The 21,744-nt window shown below is 42.2% G+C and overlaps 1 protein-coding gene across 11 annotated transcripts in view; it reads left to right on the top strand.

Annotated features, from left to right (window-relative positions):
- st3gal2 (ST3 beta-galactoside alpha-2,3-sialyltransferase 2) overlaps window positions 1-21,744 on the top strand; it is a 297,050-nt gene that overhangs the window by 252,924 nt on the left and 22,382 nt on the right. For all 11 annotated transcript variants that reach the window (XM_059651578.1, XM_048546296.2, XM_048546294.2 and 8 more), the window contains one exon: window positions 18,213-18,392. In XM_059651578.1, the coding sequence (XP_059507561.1) occupies window positions 18,213-18,392 (180 nt within the window). The remainder of the gene's footprint in view (window positions 1-18,212; window positions 18,393-21,744) is intronic.

The following is a 21,744-nucleotide window of genomic DNA, read 5'->3' as shown; positions in this document are numbered from 1 at the left end:
CTATCAGTATGAAAGAGAGAATTTAATGCCGTTCGTTCAGTTTGTTGAAAGGAGTCCTTGCAGCAAATTAGTGTACCAATGACCATGTTGACCTTATTGCATTACTACTATGCAAAACAAACTCCCTCATTAATATCTGAGAGGTTGTTAAGATTGTATCAAACAAGACAATTAAGAAAATAACATGGGATTAAAGGTCAGAATTAGCACAGTGGCTCAGTGGTCAGCGCAACTGCCTCACAGCACCTGAGAGCCAAGTTCGATTCCACCCTAGGGCATCTGTGAGGAGTTTTCACATTCTCCCTGTTTCTGCGTGGGTTTCCTATGGGTTTTCCAGTTTCCTCCAAAGATGTGCAGGTTATGGTGGATAGGCTATACTAAATGGCTCCATAGTGTCCAGGGATGTGCAGGCTGGGAGGATTAACCATGAAATAAGGGGATTACGAGAATAGGGCTGGGTCTAGGTGGGATGCTTTTTGAGGGGCCAAATGGCCTCTTTCTGCACCATTGGGATTATGAAAATACATGTAGAGATGGACATTTGCACTGAGCATAGTTTTAAGTTTCTTGCACTATTCTATCTGCAACATTAAGTGGCAGGAAACAAGCCCCTCTAACACACAAGTTCTTTCACAGTGCTGAGATAATGGGAACTGCAGATGCTGGAGAATCCAAGATAACAAAGTGTAGAGCTGGATGAACACAGCAGGCCAAGCAGCATCTTAGGACCACAAAAGCTGATGTTTCAGGCGTAGACCCTTCATCAGACCATTTTCTGATGAAGGGTCTAGGTCCGAAACATCAGCTTTCGTGCTCCTGAGATGCTGCTTGGCCTGCTGTGTTCATCCAGCTCCACACTTTGTTATCTTGGATTCTCCAGCATCTGCAGTTCCCATTTATCTCTGTTCACTAGGCTGCTAGCAGGTAGGTAGAGAGGTTGAGTAGGTTGGGTCTGTATTCATTGGAATTTAAAAGAATGAGAGGCAATCTAATTGAACGATTCTTAGGGGACTTGACAGGGTAGATGTGGAATTGTTATTTCCTCTCGTGGGAGAGCCTAGGACCACAGGCATCATCTCAGAGTAAGGAGTCACTCATTTAAGACAGAGATGAGGTGGAATTATCTTCTCTCAGAAGGTAGTAAACCTGTGGAACTCTTTCTCTCAGAGGGCAGTCAAGGCTGGGTCAATGAAGTTTATTCATGACTGAGACAGGCAGATTTTTAATTAATTTAAAATTAAGGAATCTAAGAAAAGCCAGGAAAGTGAAATTGAGGAATATCATTTCAGCTGTTATCTGATTGAATCGGTGGGCTGAACAGTCTACTTCTGCTCCTTTGTCTTATAGAACCTGTACCAAAGTATGCCTCAATAGAATCCCTACAATGTGGAAGGAAGCCATTTGGCCTATTGAGTCCACATCAGCCCTCCGAACAGCATCCCATCCAGACCCAACCCAACCCCCCCACTGTATTCCCATAACCTCACATTTCCCATGGCTAATCCACCTATCCTGCACATCCCTGGACACTACCGGCAATTTAGCATGGCCAGTCCATCTAACCTGTACACCTTTGGGTTGTGGGAGGGAAACAGAGCACCAGGAGGAAACCCACAGGGAGCAAGTGCAAACTCCACACACACAGGCTGAGGCTGGAATCAAATCTGAATCCCTGGTGCTGTGAGGCAGCAGTGCCAACCACTGAGACACCATGCTGCCCCAAGCTCAAATAATAATATTCTGAAAGCCAAACTCAAAATCTGTAGATTAGCTGTATGTGCTGAGATAATGTTCAAATATAGCGATTGGCAATTTCAACATCAATGCAATTAAATGCCTTTGTATCTCACATGCATGCACAGTAATTATATGCAAAGAATATCAAATTCTTCATGGCTGTGACTAAAAGGAAAAATCTAGGTTTTAATGTATTGTTTGAAATTATAAGATTGGTAAATATGTGAGTAATAGATACAAAATTCTGTAGATTTTGGGACAGCCTCAGCAAATTGGAGGGTGGTAAATGTAACCTCACTATTTAAAAAATATGGGAGTGTAAAAGAACAGGAATTATGCATTATCTTAACATAGACAGTAGGGAAAGTATGTGATAATCTCAACATGAAAATATCAACAGGATTAGAGAAAATAAACTTTGATTTATGAAAGCAAAATATGCAGTTGACAAATCTACTAGAGCTTTTTGAAGACGTGACGAGTAGATGGGTAAAGGAAAAAACCTGTGAGTGTGGTGTATTTGGATTTTCAGAAGGCTTTTGATGAAGTGCCACATCAGAAGTTAGTGTGCAAAATCAAAGCACTTGGGATTGAGGCATTTGATTTGAAGGTTGAAAGCTCGCTAAAGTAGAGAATTAATTCCCCCAGCACTAGTAAGGCTTAAAACGTGATTAGAATTTGGCAAGAACAGGAATTTCATTAAAGTTTCCTCCTCACAAACCACAGGGTGAAGAGACCTTGTACTTTTCTATTTTGGAGGCGTTGTAATGTATGCATCAGGTGCAGTTGTTTCTTTTTAAAAAATGGGCCGTTCTGCTTAGTAAGCATGGAAATTATACAGTGACTTGCTCAATCTGTGTAGGAACAGACCATTTTCTCTCGCTTTATGAATTTGAAAAATAGTCTCCTCATACATTTAAATAATATAAAAATTTATCAGAAGACTCATCGATTTGCCTGGCATAAAATTGAGGGGCATTGTAAAAGCAATTCTATCCTTTTTTATGCCTGTTAGAAGTAAGGTTGCAAACAGCCTACATGGAACAATTTTGTTAAGATGGTCACCAAACATTTTCAATTTACGCTTGCTCTTTACTCTTTTATAAGTTTGAAATTTTTTGATTAATATAATGCTCTATTGCATTGTTAAAACAGGTCCAAATGTTTCGTATGATTAATTACTTTGATTTAAGTTGCAAAGTCCTTGCTTTTCACATTCATTTCTGACAGCAACAATACTCTAATTGCAAGGAGGTGTGTGAAGTTATATATGACTGTGTGAGTGTGAGGTCCTGATACACTCAAACACAGGAAATACTTTACATGAAAGAAATTTGGGAGAACCAAAGTTTCACAGAAGCTAGTAGCAGTATTAGAGAAAAAATAATGACAAAGATCAACAGATCTAGTTTTTACACAGTACCTGAGAGTGTACCTTCTTGTTGGATCCCCCGCTCAATAATTTACCTTGCAGTCAGGATCTCCTCTAAAGCTGGAAAACCTCTGATTGGCACTCCGAGTCCAATGTCAACCTTTTTAATTGGTCGGAAATCCGTCACCATATCAACTAATGCAGGCTCACCTGCATTATCTTTGACTTGATTTGCTTTATTGTTTTCATATGTACCAAGATACAGTGAAAAGTATTGTTCTGCACGCTAACCAGACAAATCAGATACGTTAAGTACATCAGGGTCATAGAACAGAATACAGAATATAGTGTTACAGTTACAGAGAAGGTGCAGAGAAAGATCAACTTTAATATGAGGTCTGTTCATAAGTGGGGAAGAAGCTGTTCTTAAATCTATTGGTACGTGTTTTCAAACTTCTGTATCTTCCGCCTGACAGAAGAGCATGGAAGAGAATATACGTGGGGTGGGAGGGTCTTTGATTATATTGGCTGTGTATACGGAGTCAGTGGATGGAAGGCTGGTTTTCATGATGGACTGGGGTGAGTTCACAACTCTCTATAATTTCTTGCAGTCTTGGCCAGAGCAGTTGCCATATCATGCTATGATGCATCCGGATAGGATGCTTCATATGGTGTATCTACAAAAATTGCTGAGAGTCATTTTGAGGAAATAGAGACTTTGTTGTGCTTTATTGACAGTAGCATGGCATGGATGGACCTGATAGATTTTTGGTGATATTTACTCTGCTCTAGACCACCTCCACCTCTGCACCATTGATGCAGATGGAGACGTGTTCTCCACTTTGCTTTTTGAAGTTAATGAACCGCTCCTTCATTTTGTCGACATTGAGGGAGAGATTGCTTTCTTTACGGTTTACATTAAGCACTCTATCTTGTTCCTGTACTTTGTCTCATTGTTGTTTGAGGACCGATCCACTATGGCAGTGTTGTCAGCAAATTTGTAAATGGGGTTAGAGCTGAATTTGGCCACACAGTCACCTTGCGCTTTCAGCCAATATTGCTCCCTGCAGATTGAGATCCTGATGTGGAGATTTCTTGGCTGTGGGTATCTGTTCATACATTATCAGTGAGGCTGCTTGGAAGGGGGTGACCCATTGAAAACCAGCCCTCAGGCTTATCCCTCTCCCCAACCTCCAAGACCTGTGCCAGGGTCTCTTCTTGATCCAAGGCCTCAGTTCAGGGGTGTTGTATTCTTTAGTGGCACTGCTGAGTACAGAAGCACTCTTGGCCTCTGATTGGCCAGAAGCTCTCAACATCTGACTGGCCAGCAGCTCTGGGCCTCTGATTGGCCGGTAGCTGTCGGTCTCTGATTGACTGGTAGTCAGTAGTGGGACTTGCACCCCCTGGATATTTGGTCCTGGGGGTCACCCACAGTTGTCCTGTTAGGTGCCTGAGTAGCACAAGATATGACTAGCCTACAAATGCAAAATTTCACCCATCAAGTGAGAACCACTTTATGACAGGCTGTGATTTCTCCCAAACAATCTGTCAGCATGGATTAGAGATAAGGATCCAGAGTTAGGCATCCCAACAAGACTCCAAGTTGTGATCTGAAGGGCTGAAATTGGGAGAATAAATATGTAATCGTACAAGACGCTTATTGGAGGATCTCTTCCTGCTCTAGTTTCATTGCAAAATAACAAAGTACAGGACCTCCACTCAAGTAGGCATTTCGATAGCTTCTTTGGAAATTTGCAACCATTGCATCAAGCCTCTCAAATTTTGTTGAACTCCAGGTCCCAGGTCTTGTTTGATAATCTCAGTAAAATGCTGAATTCTAAACTTTGTGAAATTCTTGTGCTTGTTATGACAATCTCCTCAGAGCTGGTAAGTTTAAATGTCACCATCTTAAACTTGAACAATTGCTCACATAACAAACCAATTAATCCTTCACTCACTATAATTAACAGAGGCTGTACTGTATTCTAATATTGATTTGTCACATTACAATAACATTGTGACACATTCTGTGAGCAGTCAAATGCAGGCAAGTGACAGTATTCATTTGCATCAGTTTAGAAATGAAGATGTGACAAACATTTTTAGAAACTGGTTCCCATCCATTGTCTTTAGATCTCTCCATTAGTTCTCCAATAGCATCAGAGATATTAAATAAAAACTGAAAGAACGGTGGATGCTATAAATGAGAAACAAAAACAGAAATTTCTGGAAAAGCTCAGCAGGTGTGGCAGCATTTGTGGAGAGAAATCAGAGTTAACATTTCAGGTCCATGACCCTTCCTCAGAACCGATGGTAGCTAGGAAATGGTTGTTTTTTATCAGAAGATACGGTGGGGGGATGGGATAAGGGATAAGCAATAGGTGGAGCTAGAGCCAAAAAAGAGAGAACAGCAGCTGGACAGACAAGGAATTGGATCATGATCTGGCTAGGACAATAAATGACTATTAATGGGAACTGTTAGTGGCTAACAATGAGTTGTGTGTAATAGCAGAGCATGTGATAACAAGGCCTGGTGTGTAGGAATGGGGAAAGGATGTGAGAGAGTTGGAGTCCACAAACAAGACTACCCAGACAGACCCACTGAATCCACCTGCCTCTGCCCCACAGAACTCATCCCTTCCTACCTCAACTCAATTTTTCTCCCCTTCTCCTGCACATTGGGGAAACAAAGCGTAGACTGGGCGACTGCTTCATGGAACACCACACTCCGCCCTCAGAAAAGACCTTGAGATTCCTGTTGCTGGCCACTTCAACACATCACCATGTTCCCTGGCCAACATCTCTGTCTCGGGCTTGCTGCGGTACTCCCGCGAAGCTCAACGCAAGTTGGAAGAACCTCATTTTCTGCTTGGGAACCTTACAGCCCTCTGAACTTAATATTGAGTTCAACAATTTTAGAGCTTGTCTTATCCTAACCCCCACACACCAGGCCTTGTTATCACATGGTCTGCTATTACATACAATCCATTGTTAGCCACTAACAATCCCCATTAGTACCTATTCATTCTCCTCATTTGACAGTTATCCCCTCCTTTGTCTGTCCAATTGTTCTTCTATCTCTTTGGATTCTGTCTCCCCCCCCCCCCTTTATTTCCTCCTAACACCCACCACCCCATCCTATCTTCTACTAGAAACCAACTTTTGCCTAGCTACCAGCAGTTCTGAAGAAGGGTCACTGGACCCAAAGCGTTAGCTCTGATTTCTCTCCACAGATGCTGCCAGGGCTACTGACCTTGTCCAGCAATTTCAGTTTTTTGTTACAACTGAGGTATCATCTGATCTGTAACTAAATGCACAATGAAAGCCTAGAGACCAGAAGGCTGACTTTTGTAAGGACAATCCCATTGCCCCAAACAATCTCCTCAGCCTTGTAGCTTCCTCTGCTTTAAATTTTTATTGATTTCTTTATTAAATACTGCATCTTGAAATGATGAAAGGTGGATCTCACAATAAGATGAGCTTCTGATCCTAGCAGGACAGTAGAAGCAGCCTCCCATTGCCATGGAGATGCAAGGCGTTCTTGCAATATTCCGACATCCCTATGACTCAGTTGGTGGCCTCCTGCCTCGGAATGATAAAGTCCTGGCTTCAACATCTCTCTCCAGGGCTTGAGCACAAAATCAAAGGAGTGCTGCACCATCAGAGGCGCCATCTCTCCCCACCCCCCCCCCCCCCCCCGCCCCGAGTCATCAAAACCAATCTGCCAGTTTGTGTGAATGAACAAAATTCATGACGCAATTTAACAGAGGAAAAGAGCAAAGAATTATTCTGACCAATAGTTATGCTTTACTACACAGCTCAAAAAACACATTATCTGTTCATAATCACCTTGCTGTTTTTGGGATTGTCCATGCTAATTGATTGCTGTTTTTCTGATCCTGTAACTTCTTACAGGCTCTTGAGTAGATCTGTAGCTCGGGTGGTGGATGCTATGGTTGGTTCGCTCGCCAAGTCGGTTCATTAGTTTGCAGACGTTTCATTTCACTGCTGGGTAACATCATCAGTGCATGAAGCACTGTTGTGTTTTCCCGCCTGGTATTTAAACTCTGGGGTCCTTTACATTTGATTACCTCACTTCCAGTTTTCCTTCGCAGTGGAGTATATGTAGGGTCTAATTCTAAGTGTTTGTTCATGGCCTTCTTAGTGGAGAAGCAGGCCTCTAGAAATTCCCATGCTTGTCTCTGGCCTGTTCCAGGATCCTGATATTGTCCCAATCGAACTGGTGGTTCTCCTTATCTGTGTGGATGGAGATGAGTGCGTATTGGTCACATCTTTTTGTTGCTAGTTGGTGTACATGTCCTCTTGTGGCCAATTTTCTTCCTGTCTGTCCAATGTACAAGAAGGTGGGGCATCAAAGTTGTAGCCTTTTGACTCAGAAGTTAGAGTGCTAATTGATCCAAGCTAAGCATCATTACATCACCATTATGTTGTTGTTGTGTGTATCTGTGCTGGGTAAAACCAGCACATTTACTTCTTTTAAAAAGTTAAAAATGTTGGAAATGCTCTCTTTGAATGGGCAAACAAGCTCGGAGCTAAATGGCTCCTCCCGTTCCTATGCATTCTGGATTTTGAAATCATGGGAGTAACATTGATAATACTTGCTTTAAAGGCTCCATACAACACTTCTTGAGCTGCACTTTTAACCAACATGCTCCACATCTATGAGGTTATCACGCAATTCCTTACCCACGTGGTCATAGATTTGGTATTAAAATGCCACCTAACATAATTCCGACTTGGATTGTAAGTATGAAGATTTTGGAAATATACGTTGGGCCTGTCAGCTTCCAAAAGGAATCTACAGCCTAATATTTGGGCTGCGATTCCTTCCAATTTCACTTCATCAACAAAAATGTGTCATTTCCCGATCCAAATGCTCCCAGATATTAATTTTAATATTAGGCTAGGGGGTACAAAAAATGGGAGGTGACTGGTACGCCCCCTTCTCTGGACCTATATCCCCTAAAATAGGAGGGGAGCGGGCACCAAAATTGGCAGCGCACTTTTCATTTTTTTGCAAAAGAAACTAAAAAGCGATTGAGCTATTAGCAAGTCGGTTTATTGATAGAGCTGTACAGCACAGAAACAGACCCTTCAACCCAACCCATCCATGCCAACCAGATATCCAGAATTAATATAATCCCATTTGCCATCATTTGGCCCATATCCCTATTAACCTGTCATATTCATGTCCCCATCTGAATGCCCTTTAAATGTTGTAATTGTACCAGCCTCCGCCACTTCCCCTGGTAGTGCATTCCATACACGCACCACCCTCTGCGTGAAAATATTGCCCTTTAGGTCCCTTTTAAATCTTTCCCCTCTCATCTTAAACCCTCTCGTTTTGGACTCTCCTTTGATGGGAAGAAGAATTTGGCCTCTCACCCTATCCATGCCCCTCGTGATTTTATAAGCTTCTATAAGGTCACTCCTCAGCCTCGGATGCTCCCAGGAAACTAGCCCCAGGCCATTCAGCCTCTCCTTATAGCTCAGACCCTCCAACCCCAGCAACATATTTGTAAATCTTTTCCTTCCAAGTTTCGCAACATCTTTCTTATAGCTGGGAGACCAGAATTCCAAACTCAAATATTATGGATGGCGTGAGCACACAGATGGAAATTGGGAGGCTTTTTTTTTGACCCAGTTGAGCATTAGAGGGTAAAAGTGGGATACTCCCTTTGCTGGACATCGTATCTGTGTCCAGTCACCCATCCAAACTGTTAAACCTCCCTCAACATTTTGGCATTTCCCACCTGACCACTAAAACCCACCCATCCCTGACCTTGCTGACCCTGGGAGTGATGTTGGTGTCATTGTCGAGCTGCAGAGTTCTGATGCTGCTGGCATTCCTAGACTTTGCAATATGCCTTATTCCTAACTTGTGTAAACGTTGCAAGCACATTTTGACTTGAATATGACAGGACTTGTTAACGTGTTGCTCGATAACAACATGTTCCACTTGACTCGATTGTAACAGTCTTAATATTTACAAAGCACGTTCCATGTCAGATAAACAGCCTGAGAGCAAAACATTTCCAAATGGAACCTGCAATAGATCTAAATTTCTGTATACAAGATGCAGTGCCTCATGATGTTTTCCATACCCTTGATGTACTGTTTACATTCTTTGTAAAGTACATAGTCCAAGGGGTTGATCATTTCCAGACCCTCAGTGTCCTGTGGCTGAAAGGTCGTCAGCAGCATCCTTTCCCCATTGCACCTTTGTAGTATTTACCTTTGGACCTCTGAACCATATCCCCGGCACTTTCAGGTAATCTGACCTGACAGTGAAGTTGGCAAAGGATTGGTCTGCCTGGTTGCCAAAGAATACTCTTATGCTTGCGCTGATTCACCTTGATGGCCAAGGCTGGTTTGAGCTGGTCATACACATAACTCAATCTGTCCCATCAAAAGGCCTGAGCAGAAGGAGGTGACATGTACATGGGGGCCTTTGACCCTCATGTCACCACTACCCTGGAGGGTCAACCGTCTTACGCTCACATCCTACACGATGGATTCAGCAGAAGGTTACATACGACACTTGAACAGAACAGGAGAGAGGTCAGCCCTGCCTGATCCCAAACTTGATTAGAAAAATTTCTTTTTCCAAACCGTTGATTGGACCAGCAATCCTGATGTTTGTGTAGAGCAGCCATACCCAATTGTGGAGTCCCTGCCCAAAGCCCATGATGGAGAACACATCCATCATGTGGGAAATGCGATACATTGTCAAAGATTTCTTGTGGTCCAGTTTTATGAGGCAGGTGCTCCATCTCCCCCCACCCCACCCCCCCTCACCCAATGTCAGACATAGATAATCCTATCCCTCAGTAATACAAGGCTCTTAAGGATATTCCTAATGGTACAGCACAGATCTATTCAGTGTGAAGCACTGACTCTGGTACGGACCTGACCTGGTTGGCGATGGCTTTGGTCAGAATGTTGAGGTCCTCATTCAGCAGTGAGATTGGTCACTAATTTCTAATTTCCTCCTCGGAGTGCTAGATCTGATCTCAGCCCTATCTCATTATAGCTACCTGGTGGGCTTGTTGCTCAGATTCCAATATCTGACATTTCCTCTGGGAGAGGCAGTGTGCAGTCAACCTGCTAAAAATCAGCCCAATAACTCAGTCCCCAGTGGAAGTCTTACTGATTGAAATGGATTTTATGCGCAAGGATTTTATGCTCAAAAATGTACCTTTGATTCATGTGTGGCATGTGTCCTCGCCTGTTCAGGAATAGCCAGGATCTCATTGAATGGTGGAACAGGTTCAAGAGGCTGTCTGGCCAACTCCAGTTCCTATAAGTATATATATTTATATCAATATTTACTGATGAAAATTCACTCTTACATCAGAAACCTCTTGTCTGAACTTTGACCAGACAAAATTAATCAATTATGTTGTTGTTGAGAATTTTAGTAATTCAGGATATATCTGTACAATATTTTTCTATGACTTTAAACAGACAAGGCAAATGTTTCACAAATTCACTTTGCCATCTCTTTTTGTATATTTTTCATTTTGATTTCAGTAACCAACTGTTTGCAGTCCAATACAATTTCATGACTAAGACAATATTAGGTGTATGTATTGCCAGATTAAGAAAAATTGAACTAACTGTGGACAATGGCTCATAGATATGTTAAATCTTCTGTATCATATACTATTTATACATAAATTTGAGTGGCTAAGATTTAGCCCGAACATAATGGTCTGACAATATAGTATTTAGCTCAGACTAAATACACAGTAATAATACGTAGCAAAATAATAAAGTATTAAATTGATACACATTTTATTTTGTCATTTGTTTATTACTTGATTAGTTAATGTATTAGTATGCAGCGACACCTTGCTCACTGATACTCGGTTGGATTCCACGACAGTCATTTGTTTCCAGACATCTACAGCTTTCGTTCAAACATGGACAAACATGGACAAACATGGACAAACATGGACAAACATGGACAAACATGGACAAACATGGACAAACATGGACAAACATGGACAAACATGGACAAACATGGACAAACATGGACAAACATGGACAGCCCTTGGTATTAAGGCAGCATTTGACCAAACGTAGTATCACAACCACATACCAAGCATCTCGTCAGAATGGCTCATGAATTAAACATTGTATATAGGTTTGTTTGTAGTTTCATTTAGTTTTTGAGTATTTCAATTTAAACAAAAACGTTATGCTTGAGACAAGGTAAAAGCTTAGTTTGTTACACAATTATTGCTGTAAGGTATTTAATAGAAAGAGAACATATTATTAACTAAGTTCATATATTGTTATGATCCCAGCTGATTTTATTACTACACAAGCCAGACAGATCTTAGCGTAAAATCTGGTTTGATAGATCTTATTTTTTATTTGTTTTAACAAGATAGTCTTTCATTGAAACATAAGTACTCAATGCTGCAGATATAGATTTAACAATAAAATAGAAATCTATTATCCAAAGGAACTGAAGATAAAATAGAATAAATCAAACCATTTTACGTAGTTCACAAACTTGAAGATTTCAAACATATGGTAACAATATTATCACATGAATTCCTAAAGCACTGGGACCCCAAAAGCATCCCTCTACACTATGTGTTCCAGAGAGATTCTCCTTCAACTCCTCGTCTAGAAGGTTCTGATATGCTTTTCTTGGAGCCATCATATACCCGAGCTTACACATTATCAGCTTCAAATAACCCCTTCAGGGTTTTACCCTAACACTTCTGGTCTGGGCCAAGTAGCAAAGTGCTTTCCCTAAGCTAATCTAATTTTTAACAAATCTAAACCATCTTCTCCCTTTCTCAGAAGCAACTGCTTTGCACATCCAGCTTCAGCTAAGAACTTTGTAGAACTCTCCAAACTTAAATTGAAACTGAAAAGTATTTTCTCCAAGATATTGGTGTTTCCCACTCATTAAAAAAGCAAGTTCAGAATCTTCCATCACTGTGTACTTTATTCCCTCGTAAACTCTTCTAAAGTCAACAAAATAAAGTTCTTTGAGGCTGTCTTGCCCAAAGAAAGAAATCAACATGGTTACGGAGATATTTACAAGTGTATCATTAAACCTCTTCAGATGCACAGGAAACCCATATGCCACTAGTTCCAATTCAAAAATCCAAACTCAAAAATAAGTGATATTATACAAGACAGAAATTTAAAGGAAGGAAGGATGGAAACAAAGTCCATCTCTATTATTGGCAGAATACATGCAGATTCTCCTTCCAAAGTGAAAGAATTGAAAACCTGAAACCAGATTCAGCAGGGTCTCCTGTAACCTGAGGGTTTCAGGTTGCTCCCATCAGTAGACTGAACTGGACCTGGGAGTGAGTGAAGGCCCCTGTCTTTCTCATTTTGACAGCCTTGCAGACTATGATGGTCCAGAACAAAAACAGAAATTGCTGGAGAAACTCAGTAGGTCTGGAGTATCTGTGGAGAGAAAGCAGAGTTAATGGCTTGGGTCAAGTGACTTCTTCCGAAGTGATTGTGGCTAGGAAAAGGTTGGGATATGGGCTGAAGATGGGGTGGGAGTAAATGATAGATGGAGATGGAGCCCAGAGAGAGAGAACAGCAGTAAGGCAGAAAAGGAGTGGGTAAAGGTCAGCCAGGCATAATCAATAGCTGCTACCCTGACCTTAAATTATATTTTAATTACATTACTTATTTCTTTTGCTTTTTATACATTTTATTAACTTTACCACCAATTTTTAAACTATTTTAGAAGTGAAAATAGAAAAGACTTCCCAAGGAACTCACTGAACAACTTGCTCCTTTCTATGCAATCACACAATTGGTCAGTATTACTGAGACTAGTTTTTTGTTCCAGATTAACTGAATTTAGATCCACAAGCTCTGATAGGATTTGAACTCATGTTTGTTTTAATTAATCATTTAGAGGAAATGGGTGTTATTTGTGAAGCCGTTATTTGTTGCCCATCTGTAGATACCCTGGAGAAGGTAGCAGTGAACTGCCTTCTTGAATCAGTATAGTCTTTTGGATGTTGGAATCTGCACAATTCCCTGAGGGATGGAGTTCCATGCTTTTAACCCAGTGACATTGAAGGAACAGTGATATATTTCCAAGTGAGGATGGTGAGTTGCTCAGGGGAACCTACAGATGGTGCAGTTTCCGTTCCAAGCTCCCCTGGGCCTTCTAAATGGTAGAGATCGTAGGTTTGGAAGGTACTGTTGAAGGAACTTTGGTGAGCTACTGCAGTGAATCTTGCATCCCCACAGCATGAGGCCAGGCTTCTACATTACAAATGCTGTGGTGTAACCACTCAATTTCTCTTCACTCTTCAATACAAGAGGCAGCTGGGTGTTTCTTCACACGTTTCTCCTGGAATCTTAGTATATCAAAAGATCTTGGGGTGCAGGCGCATAGTTCCTTGGAAGTGAAAAGTACCTTGATCTGCCCATCTTCCCTTCACTGACCAATCCCCACCCTAACACCCCACCTACTCACCTTTAACTGGCTCCTTGACCTGTCCGTCTCCTCTCCACCAACCTGCTCCTTTATCCATCTTCCATCCGCCTCCCCCTCGCGTTGTATTTATTTCAGAATCCCCTTCCCCTCTCCCTCCCCCATTTCTGAAGAAGGGTCCAGACCCAAAACGTCAGCTTTCCTGCTGCTCTGATGCTGCTTGGCCTGCTGTGTTCATCCAGCTCTACACCTTGTTATCCTTGAAAGTGGAGTTGCAAGTAGACAGTGGTGAAGAAGGCATTTGGTACATTTGCCTTTACTGGGAGTGCATTGAGTATGGGAGTTATGTAGAGTATGGGATGTTATGTTGCACCATTACAGGACATGGCCAGGACCACTGTTGGAATACTGCACTCAATTCTGGTCTCCCTGCTTTGGTAAGATGTTGTGAAACTTGAAAGGTTACAAGGATGTTGCAGGGATTGTAGAGATTGAAAAGGCTGAATTGGCTGGAACTATTTTCCCTGGAGTGTCAGAGACTGAAGGGTGACCTTACAGAGGTCTATGAAACCATGAGAGGCATGGATAGAGTGAATAGCCAAGGTCTTTTTCCCAGGGTAGGCGAATCGAAAACTAGAGGGCATTGATTTAAGGTGAGAGAAGAAAGATTGGAAATGGGCCTAAGGGGCAAATTTTTCACGCAGAAGGTGGCGTGTGTATGGAATGAGCTGCCAGAGGAAGCGGTGGAGGCTAGTACAATTACAACATTTAACAGGCATCTGCATGGGTATATGAATAGGTGGGGTTTAGAGGGCCTTGAGCTAAATACTGGCAAATGGGGCTAGATCAGTATAGGATGTCTGGTGCGGATGAGTTGAACTGAACAGTCTGTTTCCGTGCTCTGTGACTCTATGAATCCATCACATTGGAATGCTAGGGCTTCTGCTAATCTCCTGCCATGACACAAATCCTACGATGTCTCTACACAACAATGAAAGAGTAAATAAACCAAAAGTGCTGAACGACCCAGTTCGATGCTTATCCCAATATGTTTGTTACTCGGGTCATATAATAACTCATTTCTGGCAAGGGTAAGTGTGTATAAATTTTGTGGGGTTCAAAGGGTCTCTGGAAACCACAGTGAAGGTTAACGTGTTGGAGCAGACGAGTGCCGATGGTACACAGGGGTGAGGTGCGGCCCATAATGAGAGAGCCAACAGGGTAGAGTCACTCAGAATCTCCTCACAAGCTGCTGAGAGTATGGAGTCTGGGCCATTTCCCGAAGCTGCTTTACTTGTTTGAGATGCAGCCTGAAGCACCCAGGGAGCAGCTATGGCTGTTACCAATAGCAACGTGTGCCTTTGAGGTTGCTGTTGCTCCAGCCATGACACCATGGTGTGAATCTATTTATAAAGCTCAAATTAACAGGGAGGACTATAAGTCTTCTCTTTCTCTTCCTTGCCTGTGGGTAAAAGAGCAAAGAATACTTAGGAATGCAATTTCGATATTTCACTCGTACGCAGCAGCTCCGCTGGTTTGGATGCCAGAGCTCCAGGAAATGCTGTGTGATGTAAGGGAAAATAAAAAGAGGGAAAGTGGTGTTCACCGTTGGCTGATGTTAATCCCGACCATTTGGTTTCAGAAGTGTCTTGCACCATTTGGACCAGAAAAGCCCACTTTCATTTCATAGAATGAAACAAAGATGCTGGTGATCTGAAACAAAAACAGAAATTACAGGAGAAGCTCAGCAAGCCCAGAAACTACATTCAGTAGAAAGCAGAGTTAACATTTTGAGTCCAGTGTCAAAACGTTAACTCTGCTTTCTCCCACAGATGCTGCCAGGCCTGCTGAGTTTCACCAGCAATTTCTGTTTTTGTCTCATTTTATAAAATGTTAGCCTAGTGTTACTGACTCTGCTTGATACTGACTCTGCTTGTTCCTGGAGGCTTCCATCACCTGTGTAATCACGCAGCCATTTTATCTGTTTTTAATATTGCTGTAAATAATAAAACAAAAGAGTCCAAACAATATTAAGAAGCATTTTTAAAGCCGGTATGATTTATTTCAGGGCTCTGTGCAGCAAATTAATGTTCTGAAAATTAGTTTTCAATCTTCGGAGTCTCCCAGATAATCCTGAATGGTTGAAACCCTGGTCTGCTTTCTGAATGTCGAAGGGATATTTTTGAACATATCTGTGTTGATTTGTGTGGGGCTACAGGGATACTGTTCAGAGGGTTTGTGCAGACTCAATGGGCCAAATGGTCACTGTTCCACTGTAGGGATTCTATGATTTCTGTGAGATACTCATGAATTGGGGGAGGGGAGGGAGGAGTAGTATTTGTGGTTGATTCCCAACGCACAGACAAAATCACTTCCTGATTTTGGATTAATGATGGAAATCCACAGCATTTGTTGGTTAGCCTCAGAAACTTTTAAATTGTAATGATCTGACTCCGAGGCTGTGGTGAGGGTAGAGCCCTGGAGGTGGTTTGCATCGTACAAAATCAGCAAGCAGCAACCTTTTCAAACTCAAAATAGGTTTCTCCAGATGCGGTGTATCTGTGGAAACTAGGTTATTGGGAGTTCTCATAAGGAATGGGAACTGACACATTAATATTTCATCTGGTGCTCCTTTTCATGAAGGAAACTGTCTCTTGCCTACTTCAGCAAAGGGTCATGTTACATTCTTCATTTTTTTTTCTCTTTATTTGTGTCAAGGCAGTGTGGCAAAGTGTCACGTTAAATTCATGTTTCCTTCAGCCCATCACACTCAGATGTTCACACTTTTTTGGCATTTGTGGATACACGGACATGTCAAATGGGAGGTGCACTATTATTCTAAAGATATGAAGTAACCAATACATGAGACAAAGTTACAAACTGAAAATTATTCAAAGCATTAAGGTGAACAATAGAACAATGCACATATATCAATGAATGTTACAGGCTACAATCTAATTGAATATTTAAGCTGATTTTATACCAAAAGGTAATAAGCTTCCAGCAGTTATTGAAGGTGGAATCTATCTATGAAGTGTACTGCTTTCAAATGTAAAATAGGTACATTGTGTAAGATATAGTCAGGCGTTTGATTGAGGGGTTCAGATGGTTTATATATAGGATTACAGACATCCAGGAAGAAGTTATAGATTGGAATCTGATTGAGGGGTTCAGATAGTTTATACATAGAATAATGGAGACGCAGGAGTGAGTTACAGACTGGAATTTAATCAAGAAGTTCAGATAGTTTATATATAGAAGGACAGATACTAGAAGTGAGTTACAGACTAGAATCTAATCAATGGGTTTGTATGGTTTATGTATCGAATAACGGACACCTGAGAGTAAAGTACAGGCTGGGAGGGGGAAAGAAAGCACATTGAATATACTGTTGTACACACTGCATATAGTTTTATTCCCCTTACCTAATGAAGGAAGTACTTGCCATAGAGTAAGCACAATGAAGGTTCACCAAATTGATCCTTGGGTTGGCGGGATTGTCCTATGAGGAGAGATTGAGGAAAATGGGCTTATTTCTCTAGAGTTTAGAAGAACGAGAGCTGATTTCATTGAAGTGTACAAACACTGAAGGACAAATATTCCACCTGCCTGGGGAATCTAGAACGAGGGCATACAGTTTCAGAATTAGAGGCTGAACTGAGGAGAGGAGAAATTTCTTCACTGAGAGGGTGGTGCATTTTTAACATTCTTTACCCATCGGATGGTGGAGGCTCACTCATTGAATTCAAATTAGAAACAGCTTTATTGTCACATGTACTTATATGAGCTCAGTGAAAAGTTTACTTATGACGCCATCTTGGGCACTTAGGTACCCTGGTGCAGATTCTTAAATCAGAAAAATTTGCAAAATAAGGAAATAAAACATCCAGCATTAGGTACTAAATGACAAAAACATAAGAATAAATTGGAAAAAAAATAAAAGCTTCAGAATGACAGTCTTTCCACCCTAGTTCACGCCAGCACCTAGCCTGCCTCATCTTCAAGCCATGCCACGTCTGGATTCCAGACCTCTGTTGCCCACTAGAGCTCTAGAGCATTTCTGCTCATTCGGGCATGCCAGATATTGACCACTGTGTCAAAGTGTCCATTCTTAGAGCACAGCGTTCCACTGTCTGGTAGCGCTGGAGGGAGTGAATACCCGGTCTGCTTTGTCCTAATAGGTATAAAATTTCTACAGTTTGTTGGAGCTGCACTCATTGTACAAGTGGAGAGTATTCCATCACAATCCCAATTTGTGCATTTCATATGCTGGAATGTTTCTGGGAAGTCAGGAGGTGAATTGTTTGCTGCAGGATTCCCAGCCTCTGAGCAGCTTTTGTAAGTCACAGCTTTTAGGTGACTGATCCCAGTTACATTTCAGGACAGTGACGACCTCCAGGTTGTTGTAGTGGTAGTTCTGAGATCATTATTGCCTGGCAATTATGTTCTTTATCACTTAGCAGCCCAAGTTTGATTCAAAAACAAACTTAGCAGCAGCTGTTTTGATAAAACATTTCATGTTAACAGGTTAGATGTGACTCAGTTTTGTTCCAACTCCATCTTTAGTCTCCCTCCAGCTTATTTTCAAGAATTGTAGATAATGGCTTTCTGGGTCTTAATTAAACTCAAACTGCTCATTTATTACAGAATGAACCAAGCTCCAACTATTGGCTTCGAAGCAGACGTGGGCAGCCGCACGACGCACCACTTCATGTACCCGGAGAGTGCGAAAAACCTTGCAGCAAATGTCAGCTTTGTTTTGGTTCCCTTTAAAACTTTGGACCTCCTGTGGATCACCAGCGCCCTCTCAATGGGGGAAATCAGATTGTAAGTATAGCTCAAAACTATCTGACTTCCTTTTCCCTCCACAAATTTATGCCTGCGATAGGAAAGATGTCGAGAAACTTGAAAGGGTTCAGAAAAGATTTACAAGGATGTTGCCAGGGTTAGAGGGTTTGAGCTACAGGGAGAGGCTGACTAGGTTATTTTCCCTGAAGTGTCGGAGGCTGAGGGGTGACCTTATAGAGGTTTCTAAAATCATGAGGGACATGGAATTGAAGTAGGGGAGTTCACAATTAAAGGGCATAGGTTTAAGGTGAGAGGGGACAGTTTAAAAGGGACCTAAAGGGCAAGTTTTTCATGCAGAGGGTGGTGTATATATGGAATGGGCTGCCAGAGGAAGTGGTGGAGGTGAATACAACTACAACGTTTAAAGGCATCTGGATGGGTAGGAAGGGTTCGGAGGGATATGAGCCAAATGCTGGCGAATGGGACTAGATTTATTTATGATATCTGGTCGACATGGACAAGTTGGACCAAAGGGTCTGTTTCCATGCTGTACAGCTCTGTGACTCCTTGATCGAATGACCTGTTACTGAACCCAATTGAAGTCTTGTGACCAAAGTTTATGAGGACTATAACTGGGTACATCGCAAATCCTATTAAGACACAGCTCCAGTTTGGAGGAGGAAGATGTAGAACTAGCAGTGGTAATAGGTTATTAACTTTGGTTATCACAATTGTGAATGTTAACAGTGATAGTAAAGTGTAAGTTTGATGGTGAAACAGATAATAAAACTCCAAGAGTCATGATATGTACTTTCATTTCTGTGGGTATTCAACACATTACAGATGACACATTACTGATTTTTTAAGCCTATTCGTTTTGACTGTGTTGATGGATTTATTCAGAATTTGTGTGCAGAGGATGGGAGGATCAACTGATGTTGTCCCCCTGAGCTATTCGAGACTCTGGGGTTATACTTCTTCTACAATTCAAATAGAATTGTTTTCCTCTTAAACAGCACGCTATCTTCTACCGCTCATCCTTCATGGGGTTACATGTCCAACAGTCAGAGTGAAACAGCTCAGTTGGAGAGGGCTGTTAACTAACTGGCAAATATTACGTCACCAAGAATTTATTTTCAGTTTTGCAAGGTAGATTGCCCAAAACAGCAGAAGCTTCATTCAAATATTTACCAGGAAATTTTCTGGAAAGTTGCATAGAGCACAGAAACAGACCCTTTGGTCCAACTTGTCAATGCCAACGAGGTATCCTAAATAAATCAAGTCCCATTTTCCAGCATTTGGCCCATATCCCTCTAAACCATTCCTATTCACTTACCCGTCCAGGTGCCTTTTAAATATTGTAATTGTACCAGCCACTTCTTCCGGCAGCTCATGCCATATGCGTAAAACTCTCTGCATGAAAAAGTTGCCCCTTAGGTCCCTTATAAATCTTTCTCGTCTCACCTTAAACCTATGCCCTCTCGTTTTGGACTCCTCCACCCCAGGGAAAAGACCTTGACTATTCACTCTATCCATGCCCATACGATTTTATGAAATTCTAAAATGTCACTCCTCAGCCTCCAACGCTACAGGGAAAATAGCCTTCTCGATAGCTCCAACCCTCCAATGCTAGCAAAATCCTTGTAAATCCTTTCCAAATCCTTTCAAGTTTCTCAACATCTTTCCTATAGCAGGGAGGCCAGAGTTGAACGCGGTATTCCAATAGGGCTTCTGTGGGTTAATGGGTGCAAAAAAAGAGCAGATTATGGAGTAGTTGACTTGTGCCGTGTTATAATTTCCAGAATCTCCTGTGCCACTTCCCTCTCACCATCAGCTAAAGCGGTAATTCTAATAGACGGAGGCTGTGGCAGTCCTGAATTAATGCCACATTTCTTTGTCATTTCCAATGAAATAATGAACCCTTAGTGATTTGTCAGCAGCCTGATGTATCGCTCTAAAACTATTCTTCTTTATACATATTTCCACCGTTTGAATTAATGATTTTTAATCAGCCAGAGCCACAGGATTTGAGCCAGCAGCATTGCTTCTCTGCAGTGCTCACTGTTTGCCTGAAAGAGCAATTAAAATAGTTAATGTTTGCTTTATCCAAAGACATTAGCACCCTCTGTTTGATTTTTGGTGCATGAGTGGGACTAATGGGCACAGCCCTGAGCTAGTTGATTGATGCTGAATTTGCATCAGCCAGGAAAGTTGCTGCAGGCTGATCAGATCGAAAACACCATACTCCTTCCTTCAGCAGTCATTCCTGTTATAATTGATGGGCTCTGGCAATTGACAAGTACCAGGAACTCCAGGAATGAGCAATGCACACCCCTGACTGCCACCTCCTTTGTTTCGAGTATTTCTGAAGTAGAAACTGGAATAGGGACTGGATGAATTATTTACCATCGTGCGGCAGGAAATCTGGGGCGGACGGTGGCTCAGTGGTTAGCACTGCTGCCTCACAGTGCTGAGGACCTGGGTTCGATTCCACCCTTGGGCGACTGTCTGTGTGGAGATTGCACATTCAGCCCGTGTCTGCATGGGTTTCCTCTCACAGTCCAAAGGTGTGCAGGTTAAATGGGTTGGCCATGGGATATTGCTCACAATATCTAGGTGGGCTAGCCATGGGGAATTCCTAGTTACAATTACAGGGTGGAGGATGCTCTTCAGAGGGTTGGTGTAGTCTTGATGGGCCAAATGGCCTGCTTCCACACTGTAGAGATTCTATGATATGCCTTCTGATGGAGCACCCGTGGATTTGCTGGTTGCCTCCCTTCATTTAGCTGGGCTTCCCTGGATCTTGGCTTCTGCTCAGTTTTATTACTACGTTATTGACATGAAACAATTCCCAATATCAGACTCATCTTCAGGAAACTTCCTGTTCTGAAAGGCTGTCTGTCCATTTCAGGAGCGCACAGGCTTCAATGGGGGTTGGCTGAAAGTCACCCACAAAGATCAGCAGAGATTTTGGGCCACTTTAGCGACACTATCCTGGTTTCTCTGGACACGGAGCTGGACTCCAGGAATTGGGTGGTGCTCTCAGGCCTAGGAAGAAAGGCATTATAGTAGGGCACTGCCACAGGGCTGGCACTGCAGATAGGCCAGCAAGGGAGGATAAAATACCCTGACTGCTGGTCAAGCTGAGTGAATATATGCACAGTGCCAACAACCCCTCAGTCTGCTCAGTACCGTCACCCAGAGCACTCACTGACACTGAGGATGCACACACACGTTTCACAGATTCCAGCTCGTCCCCACACACATCTATCAATGTTGTCAGCACCACGGTTATTCTCACCTCTTCCTGCCCGGACAAAGCATCTGAGCAGAGTGGCACACAATCCCCTTTGCTTTGTCCTGTCTGTCTGTTGCAGAAGAAGGTCACCCA

This window comes from Stegostoma tigrinum, chromosome 16, assembly GCF_030684315.1.
Source record: "Stegostoma tigrinum isolate sSteTig4 chromosome 16, sSteTig4.hap1, whole genome shotgun sequence".
NCBI lineage: Eukaryota > Metazoa > Chordata > Chondrichthyes > Orectolobiformes > Stegostomatidae > Stegostoma > Stegostoma tigrinum.
The sequence above is the reverse complement of the archived record's forward strand: the minus strand, read 5'-3'. Positions and strand labels throughout refer to the sequence as shown.